General features: G+C 33.5%; 1 protein-coding gene across 1 annotated transcript; it reads left to right on the top strand.

Annotated features, from left to right (window-relative positions):
• LOC107632775 (peptidyl-prolyl cis-trans isomerase FKBP62-like) lies at positions 6,021 to 8,651 on the top strand. Its single transcript, XM_021117243.1, has 9 exons — positions 6,021 to 6,029; positions 6,063 to 6,186; positions 6,432 to 6,692; positions 6,776 to 6,850; positions 6,933 to 7,032; positions 7,075 to 7,132; positions 7,885 to 8,007; positions 8,102 to 8,248; positions 8,326 to 8,651. Exons 1-9 carry the CDS (start codon positions 6,021 to 6,023, stop codon positions 8,485 to 8,487), a joined length of 1,059 nt encoding a protein of 352 aa, XP_020972902.1. The 3' UTR covers positions 8,488 to 8,651.

The raw sequence follows: 10,592 nt of genomic DNA, 5'->3' as shown, positions 1-10,592 counted from the left end.
ATATTTAAATCATTGTTACTTAAACTCGTAACACTATTTCTAGTATCGTTTTACGTAAAAAAGTTCACAAGTTAAATAAGTTATATATGTTAACTCATGTGAACAAATTTACCAATAAGATTTCTTCGTTTACTATATTATCATTTAAATTTGCATTCAAACATAAATGTAAGAGAACAAAATAAAGTCATAATTTGAATTTATAAACTTAAAATAAAGTTCTAACGAGCATAAATTAAAGTTACTCTTCTTCGAAGTTATGCATTAATAAACCTAAATCAAGAAATTCTAAAAGTAGATAAATATGTAAAACTGCGACCCAAACCATTAAATTAATGGAATCAACGTAACTCTTATAATGAAAGGTCAAATATTCTCAACATCGTATTGACCTGGAGAAAAATACTCTATCAAGAATCTATGGGCTTCACGTTTTACAAGATCTGATATTTCATCTCCATACCATAGGTTTTTTGTTCATATTAAAGCACCTTTTCGTAACATGTATATCATCTTCTCTTTGTTGGTCTTCTAAAGTTTCATTGTCTTCTTTCGGAATCTTATTAAGATCAACTACATGGATCTATTAATTTCAACAGAGGAGATATCATCTAAATTGTCTTCTGAATCAAACTCTTCCCCATCTAGATTGTTAGGAACTATTTTCCCAGAATATTCAGGTAATACTGAAAATATCAACATGTATACAATAAAATAAGTATACCTAGAAGAAACTGAGAACTCCCAAGTCATTAAATAGTAATTTAGAAAAAAATGGACGACAATATGCTAAGACAATTTTAAAACTAAACGTAAATTATTGACAATTACATCTCTTGTTGGTAGTTTGGGCAAATTTCTTAGATAGAAGCTCTGTAGCAAATGTTGTGCTTGCACAACATGATGAAAATAACTCAGTTTTTATTTGTCCTGTTCCACTTTCATGTTATGTTTACTAATGTTTAAAAATCGTAATACTATTGGAATTGTTATCGAATATTAGATATCAAGATTATCAAAACTGCAACATTAAGAACAACAACAACTAAAACAACATTAAAGATTTAATGTAAACTAACTTTTGATGAAAACAACCATTGAAAGAAATGGAACATCTGCTTTTATTCATAAAAACGCACAATACGTTAAAGACTTAACTGCAAATCGAAAATGCACAAGTTTTTTGTAACCAAAGAAAATAATATACATTGTTGAGTTTATTTAACTTATTCATGACACAAAAATCCTTTTTAAATTACGTTAACTTTTTTCATATAAGCATTACCCAACATCATCGAAATTCTCTAAAGCATTTTCTGTGGGTTCTTATATATCATCCTCCCTTGTAAATTGTAAATCTCCAATGTTACCTTCCGCTGACATACTCAACCCTGGCTGTGGAGAAAATCCAACTTTAGCTTCTTCATTCTCTTCTCCCATGTTATAAAAATTTTATGGTTTCACATGAACCACAACACTTCATTCCTTAGCTACTTCATCATCCACATAGTATACAAGGTGAGTTTCTGATGCCAATATATACGGTTCATCGTCTTCTTAATCACCAGTGTGTATCGGATGAGAAAAATTAACGCTGGTAAGGTTCAAATGGTCTTGTTTGATGCCTCTGGTGGTAATGATATCAACCCAAACACATTTGAACAATACCACTGTGAAATGACAGCTATAATTCAATTCAATTATGTCCATAATTTTTCCATAATACGGAACACTACCAATAGCCACTGTATTATCACGCATGCTTGCATAACTTCTTGTATTAGATGATACATATACTCCACTATTTTAGGTTTTTAGCTTGTATTCTTTTTTGATAGTTTTAAACTTGTAACCGTTAATGTTGTACGCCCCAAAACGTCTTGCCTGAAACATGGGAGCGCATGCAAGCAACTTCATTTCTTTTGAATGAAGCATACTTTCCATTGGAACCTGGCACCACATAACATTCATGCTTTATATTAAAATCGAATTTCATAAAGTACGAATTCTAGGCTAAAAACACATTGGTAAGTGTTTGTGGTTAACATTTCTTTACGTAACCTTATGTAAAAATTATGTAGCCTTCAATTGTATCATTGAGCTGTTTTGTAATTTTTTTTTTGCAGAAATTTACTAGTTTATGAATTCAATTAATATTCTAAATTAATTATTTTTGTTCAATATAATTCTAAATGATTTCATATTGCCTTAAAGTTAGATCCATGATTAGAGGAGCTCAGATATCACGTGAGCAACCACGTGATAGAGCTCCTCCATTTTTGTCCTCAGCTAATAGAGCTTCGGCATCCTGTGTCAATGAACCATTTTGTGCACCGCACAATGATAAAAGGCTCGCGCCATCAAGTACAGCTGATGACCCTCAAACTCCCACAGAACGCACAAAGACTCGGCATCGCGATGAAGTGGCTGATCATCAATCAGAGGATGAGGATTACAACCCGGAGGCAGATGAATTTCAATCGTTTGATGACCATATTGATGACTTTTTTGCTGCCCAATAAGCCGAAGATCAGAGCAACAACGAGAAGCATAAAGATACATATTATTGGGAAGTTACTGTCATCTGTATACTTTTTTTTCTTCCTATTTTAGTTAATATTTATTTGAAAAGTCCTTTACTTCTATCTCCTTTTTGTGCAATGATTAGATAGTACTTTTTTTCCATACACTTCTTAGAGGACTGCATGAGAAAAGGGTCTAAGTTGAACGTGAAGGAGGCTATAGCACTTCTTTCCAATACAAAGATAATACTCCTATTTAACAAAGGGTTGCAACCAATTGGTCTGGCAGTTGGATTATTAAGTGGTTTTTTAGGGAGTTTAGGCGGCGCTGACTATTCCCAATTTCCCATATGTGAAGAAAGTTGGAAGCACGTGAACAAAGCTAAGAAGGAACATGCATACGACATGAATAAGGTACATCTTTTATTTTCAACATATTAAGAAAATTTAGTATTCAAATTTTTTTGGGTAAGAACTTTTGCATGGGTAAATTATATTGCTAGTTAAATTTTCATATTTCATATTTCACATGTTTATGTTAGCATTTATATCTTATATGTAATTGCGACTTCTTGTACTGGATGTGAGTGTTATACTTTTTCAATTTAAAGTAGCATGTTTTGGTTATTGATATTCTTCAAATTACCGATCTTATGCTTGTTGATTGGTTTTGGTCAATGACAATGGCAAATAATTACAGCGGGTCTTTCAGTATGAGCATGATGCCAGAGGAAAGATAAAGTGGGAAATTATGCAAAGGATAGGAAAAAACTGAAAGGATATAAGACACAACTTGTATCATAAGTTTCATGAAGAAACAAGGACTCTTGAGGAAAATCTTAAGCATTGCTCTTCAGGAATAGAAGAAAATCACTGGAAATAGTTAATTGAATATCGCCAGAAGGAAGAAACAAAGGTAAGCCTTGGTAATTTTTATTATTTCCACGAAAACATACATGTGTATACATAATAGACTCCTTACATTTTATATTCAACATCTCATTCTCATTTATATTTGTTCTGTTATTTTTTCATAGAAAAAGTGTAAACAAAACGCTTTAAATCAAAGTAAGCAACTTTACACACATACTGGGAGCTCCAAAACATTAGCAAGAAAAAAGACGAAGTGGTAATAAATAATTATTTGCTTTGAGATTTTGCTTAATCTTCCTGAATATGGTGTTGTTATTTATATAATTATGTCGATATCAACATTATAAGAGAAAGTACAAAGAAGGCCCGTTGGTAGAGGAGAGTTGTTTATCATCACTCATAAGAAAAAAAATGGCTCGTATATCCATGTCGATGCGCATGTTGTTGGTGTAAGTAATGTTTGAAAATTTTAAACTTCTCTTATTGTATATATCATGCTAATTTTAAATCATCATAACCTAATTTCTTGTATATCTATAGGAAGCAATTGCGAATATCGTGAGCCAAGATGGATCCTCTAAGAACCTTTCACAAAATAATTTGCTAGCACAAGTTCTTGGAAAGGAGCACCCAGGACGAGTTCGTGCCTTAGGTGTTGGACCATGTCCCACCCAAATTTTTGGTAATGCTGCTGCACAACCGTCGGGTTCTAGTGTACTAACTGAAGAGTATTAGAGGATGATTGCAAAATTAAAGGCTGAGGTAGTAGAAGAAAAGGCGAAGAGACAATCGACAAAGAAGCTTTTAGGATATCTAATCTGATAGCAAGGAGACGATTTGCCCTCTGACGTTGCTGAAGAGCCACTACAAAAAAATGGTTTAAAATGGCATTTATATTACGGCGGTTTGAAGAACCGCCGTAATATTCAAACATTATGACATTTTTTGTTGCTGCCGTAACTGACTTTCTATTTGGTGGCGGTTCTAGTGATTATGGCAGTTTTAAACCGCCATTATCCCACATATATAAAATGAAAAAAGCAATCCCTAACTGAAACACTGTGAATATACGTTAAACGGATGCCTCAATCTCGCTTCTATCTCTCCCTTGTCGTCCTCCTCAATCCATTGCTACCACCACCGCTTCGTCTTCAACTGTCGAAAGTTCCAAGCCACACACTCCTTCTTTCCCATTGTCGAAGTTGTTTTCCCATAGTCACTGTCCCTAGCTAGTGCGACGATCTCGGATCTTCTTTCGGATCTCGGATCTTCTCCGGCGACGACCTCCTTCGGCGACATCTCCTCCCGTGGTAATCTCCTCTAGTGACATCACCTCCAACTTCCTCTCCTTTCCGTCCTAGTTCTGCGCCTTCTCCGCCAAAATCCTCAGCGCCTCCCTCAGCGTCTTCTCTGGTGACATCTTTCTATTGAAGATCTCTAAAATCCAAGCCATCACAAGCAGAACAAGCACAACTCTCCCATACTTCCTCAGTTCTTCTATAAGTATTATAGATCTCTCTCGTCCTTTCTCTTGTCCCTTCTTTAATTTTTTATTTTTATTTTGCGGTATAATAATATAATTAATTACTATATATTTGTTCTTATATTGATTGTTCAATTTGATTAATAATTAAAGTTTAGGCATGAAATCTTAATTGTATGATTGTTAGGGCTTTGAGAGATAGGAATTGTAGCTTATTTTGAGTTTTGAGCACCATGTGTTTGTTTTTATGTGTGTGTGATGGTTAATGTGTCTAAATTGGTGGTTTTGTATATCAGCTTTTGTTGTGCTTCTAAATTGGTGGTTTAATCTCTCCTTCATGATCTTACGTGGCTGAATTATTTGTAGAATGTGAGATTTTACAATTATTTTCTAAACTATTGTATTATTTATATTTTATATTTTATATTCTAACCAATAAGTTTTCTTTAATGCTTATAGAAAACTTTTTTTGCTGCCAGCTTCAAAGCATGAACCAGATGGCAGAGTAATCTTGGTTGAATTCGAAACCCTTCGGTTGTTGAATACATATGCTCCAAATAATGGGTGGAAAGAGGAACCAAACTCATTTCAAAGGAGAAGAAAATGGGACAAAAGGATTCTAGAATTTGTTACACAAAATTCAGACAAGCCTTTGATATGGTGTGGGGATCTAAATGGGAGGTAGCTAATCTCCATTTTCCTTTTGTCTCTGGCAATATGAGATTAATAAATTTCAATCTCCTTGTTTGGTGGCATACTTTTCATTATTGTCGTTGTAGCTATGAAATAAATTCAGCTCTTTGTTAGAATCTATGCCATGAAGAAAACTGAAATTCAAACAATTTGAGAGGATAACTAATCAAAACTAATCTGAAGTTTACTCCAAATTTAATTAAAGCACAAGTTTACTTATTAGTTTTGAATGATTTTAAATATAAGGCTGTGTACATTCTCCCTAGAGCCCACCAAGCAGGATCCTTGTGCGCTGTTGTGCCCTTTCTTTATGGATTTTATTTGCTTGTAATATTTTATTTATTACTTATTTGATTTTCATTTATATTTGCATAAAATTGCTGCAGGACCTTACCCAAGAATACATGATCCGAAGTTGAAAGAAAGGTGAACAAGTAGATCTATTCTTTATGTTTTCTGTTTGTAGAAAATTTTTTTAAGGAATTTACTAGAGTTGTTTGATTTATTTATTTATTTATTTATTGTCAGTTCACTATACCGGGACTCTGCTTGATGGCACCAAGTTTGATTCCAGAAGAGATATGGGAGCCCCTTTCACGTTCACACTTGGACAAGGTGAGTGATGTGCTTGCTTTAATCTTTGTTGAAAGCTTTGGAATTTGGAAGAGTGACTGCTTGATTGGTTTATGAAATGATTTAGCTGTTAGCAATGCAGGATTGTTTGATGGATTTTGTGTTGTTTTGATTGTTAATTTGAAATCAACTTTGTGCAGCTGATACTACTAATGTGTAGCTGATTTATGAGATGCACCTCTAGTCATCATTTAATATATTTCTAAGTGACACTTTCAAATATGTAGGGCAAGTAATTAAAGGATGGGATGAAGGTATTAGAAGCATGAAGAAAGGTGAAAATGCCCTTTTCACCATCCCACCTGAGCTAGCTTATGGTGAATCCGGTTCTCCTCCCACAATTCTGCCCAAAGCAACTCTTCAATTTGATGTTGAGCTGTTGTCTTGGACTAGTGTGAAGGACATATGTAAGGATGGTGGTTTGTTTAAGAAGATACTTGTTGAGGGAGAGAAATGGGAGAACCCTAAGGATCCTGATGAAGTTCTGGGTATGCATATTTCTCATATTTGATTTCTCCGTTAGTTCGTCGACATCTGTACCTTACTATGTGTTGCCCTCTTGGTGCCACAGTTAATTATGAGGCACGCCTTGAAGATGGAACACTTGTAAAGAAATCTGATGGGGTAGAGTTCACAGTAGAAGACGGTAAGTGTGGCACACATCTTTGTTATCTCAATTTATACTTATGCTTGTGTTGTATCTTATGTTAGTCGTTACTTTATGATAGGTCACTTTTACCCTGCATTGTCAAAGGCCATCAAAACAATGAAGAAGGGACAAAAAGTAATTTTGACTGTAAAGCCACAATGTGAGTTGTCAATGATTTGGTGATTTTTTATTTTGTGTTTCGGCGAAAGATATGAATGCTATTTTGTTCATAACTTCATTTCATTTTATTATGAGGTTGAATTAGTATCTTTTATGAAGGTATGCCGAAAACTGAGACTTGTGAGATCTATTAAGATTTGGTCATATTTGTGTTTCAATTTCAGTGGAAGAAATTATATTTTTGTAAAGTAAGACTTGCCAATAATTTAAAAATTGGGTTGAATTGATTGGTTGAACTGTTCAGAACGTGGGCCATGTTTTTAGTTTGAAAAATTTCCAGTTCAATGACAATTCAATCACAGGTTCTCAGAGATATGATCAGTACAAATCCAAATAGAGATCCTGTGATTTAATATCCATTTTCGGTACTTTGGTTTTTAAAACGTTCATATTAAGCATGCAACTGCTGTTGGACATAATTCCAAAGAAAGTACTGATGAGTGATTATTTGAAAAAAATAGCATAATAAAACTGCACTTTCTTATATTACCTGCAAATTCCAGATTTGATATGCTTCTCCTTTTATGCTTGTTTTTATTCCTATATACAAGTTACTTGTGAATTAGAACCATCTCTTATATACTAATTAATTTTCGTCAAGCCTTGCCAATTGAGTGTAAAAGATTAATTGGATTTCTCTACTCATTCTTAAATCTGTTTTGCATATCCTCCCTAAAACATAGGAGCAGTCAAATATACAGTAACTTTGGGGAAATCTGTCTAGAGAATTGCTGTTCTTGGCACAAAAGGCAAAATAAGAATAATGGCATACCATTTTACTATCCCGTTTTATCCATTCGTTGTATCTATTCATATACCCACATTGGAACAATCTTCATGATTTCTTATAGGATAAGGAATCTTGGGACATAGAAACTCCAGAGAAAATTGAAGCTGCTGGTAAGAAGAAAGAAGAAGGGAATGCACTGTTTAGAGCTGGTAAATATGCAAAAGCTTCTAAAAGATATGAGAAGGTAATCATGCACGCACATATACAGGAATATACACATATATTCAATTTCAGTTTCATTGTAATTTGAGGCTTCTACTATTAAAACCTTTTTGCAGGCTATTAAGTTCATAGAATATGATACCAACTTCAGCATTAAAGAGAAGAAGAGTGCCAAGGACTTGAAGATTGCTTGCAATTTGAATGATGCAGCTTGCAAGTTGAAGTTGAAAGATTATAAACAAGCAGAGAAATTGTGTACAAAGGTATGGCTCTCGTATCACATCTTGTATAGTATCGACCCTTGCATAATAAACAACTTTTTTTGTGTGCGGACATTCAGGTTTTGGACCTTGAGAGCACAAATGTGAAAGCACTCTATAGAAGAGCACAAGCATATATCCAGTTAACTGACTTGGATTTGGCAGAATTTGATATCAAGAAAGCACTTGAGATTGACCCTAATAACAGGTATATTTTCTGTTTGCAATTTACTTATATTTAATCTCACCTCTATGTGACTAGACAGTTGGCATCCATTTGGTGTGATGCTCATCATTTTTTGTAGAGGAATTTTCCTTTTCCGCTGATATGTTAAGACATAGAAAGCTATGATTTTTCTCTTATCCTATATCTTGTGTTATTCATCTCTCCATATTAATGAATCTTTTCTTTTAAGGTGCATGTTATTGTGAAGGGGAAAAATGGTGAAGAGATGAAGATTTACTCTCATAGATAGTTAGATACTAGTTTAGGAAAATGTGTCATTTTATTGTTATTAATTTTTAAAAATAAATTTATACACTTCTCTTTACACAAATTTCTTTACCATAGAATTATCCTATTAACATTCTTCATTGATTTGTCAACTACAGCTTCAGTTGGATTGCCAGTAATGCATAATAGTAATCTGTACTCTGCATTATTATCGGTTTCTGATGATGATGATAGCAAGAAGGAGAGCATCACCGATCTTATTAATGGTAAGTCTAATTATAAGTCCCAAGGAGAAAAGGCCATTCATCTCATACCCTTTGTGCTTTTCCTTTGTGCTTTCGTTCTTTGGATTTTCTCTCATCCCTGAACCTTATAATAATGTACCCAAAAGATCAATAAGATCAATAATTAATTAGCTTCTATATATATATATATGTATTTTTTTTCTGCTTTCCATATGTCATTCATATCCATATATAATTAGAGCGTATTTCATCTTTTTTGTATACATATACACTTAGTATATGATTGTTTTCTGAACTTGAGTCATTTTCTATCTCAGATTCTCCTTACAAGATAGAGCAAGAAACAAAGATGTTGGAACAAGTTCCTGGGATGAAACTCACACAGGAGACCAAAAAACTAAGACATGCTTGTTTTAAAGTTAATTACAAAAGGAGAAAACTTTTGGCCTCCAAATCTTATTCATCATCACTTAGCTAAGCTAAGCTACTTGTCTTGTATATTCATATTTTAAGTAGTAAAAACAGCACTTATTAGATGATTTAAATACATTATTAGAGATTAACATAGTTTAAGGAACTGGATGGTAGATTTGACTAATTAGTGTTTATTGCAAATTTGCAATGCTTGTATTTTGGTAAGTTTAGTAAGACAAGGTTTTGTATAGGACTTATTACTTTTGATTTTCAATAATAAAAAATTATATATTGTATTAATATTTTGTTTAAGAGTTATATATTTGCTATTGTGAAATTTTAATCACAAAATTATTTATTTAACGCGATAAAAATAACAGTAAAATTTTTTTTTTTAAACGATAAAAAATGTCACTGTCAGGGTAAAACGGTGGTTCAAAAATGCCATTTTAACCAACCAAAATGCTACTGTCAGGGTAAAAATGGCGGTTCAAAAATGCCATTTTAACCAACCAAAACGCCACTCTGTCAGGGGAAGGAGAGCATCACCGATCTTATTAATGGTAAGTCTAATTATAAGTCCCAAGGAGAAAAGGCCATTCATCTCATACCCTTTGTGCTTTTCCTTTGTGCTTTCATTCTTTGGATTTTCTCTCATCCCTGCACCTTATAATAATGTACCCAAAAGATCAATAATATATATGCTTAATTAGCTTCAGTATATATATATATATATATATCTTAATTATTTTTTTCTGCTTTCCATATGTCATTCATATCCATATATAATTAGAGTGTATTTCATCTTTTTTGTATACATATACACTTAGTATATGATCATTTTCTGAACTTGAGTCATTTTCTATCTCAGATTCTCTTTACAAGATGGAGCAAGAAACAAAGATGTTGGAACAAGTTCCCGGGATAAAACTCACACAAGAATGCCGTTTTAACCAACCAAAACGCCACTCTGTCAGGGTAATAATGGCGGTTCAAACTGCTGTTTTAACCTATCCAAAAACTGCCATTTTAACCCTGGAAATAACGGCGGTTTGAACTGCCATTTTAACCAACCAAAATGCCACTCTGTCAGGGTAATAATGGCTGTTCAAACCGCCATTTTAACATATCTAAGAACCACCATTTTAACCCTGGAAATAACGGCGGTTTTGAACCGCCATTTTAACCTATTCAAAAACCGCCGTTTTAACCCAGGAAATTGTGGCGGTTTTCA

Source organism: Arachis ipaensis, chromosome B03, assembly GCF_000816755.2.
Source record: "Arachis ipaensis cultivar K30076 chromosome B03, Araip1.1, whole genome shotgun sequence".
NCBI classification, from domain to species: domain Eukaryota; kingdom Viridiplantae; phylum Streptophyta; class Magnoliopsida; order Fabales; family Fabaceae; genus Arachis; species Arachis ipaensis.
The sequence above is the reverse complement of the archived record's forward strand: the minus strand, read 5'-3'. Positions and strand labels throughout refer to the sequence as shown.

What these genes read in the sequence shown, in the direction of transcription:
- LOC107632775 (XM_021117243.1), top strand. An exon ending in AGAGTTCACAGTAGAAGACG is followed by an intron (nt 6,851 to 6,932) that starts GTAAGTGTGGCA and finishes ACTTTATGATAG; the next exon opens with GTCACTTTTACCCTGCATTG. An exon ending in TGTGAGTTGTCAATGATTTG is followed by an intron (nt 7,033 to 7,074) that starts GTGATTTTTTAT and finishes ATATGAATGCTA; the next exon opens with TTTTGTTCATAACTTCATTT.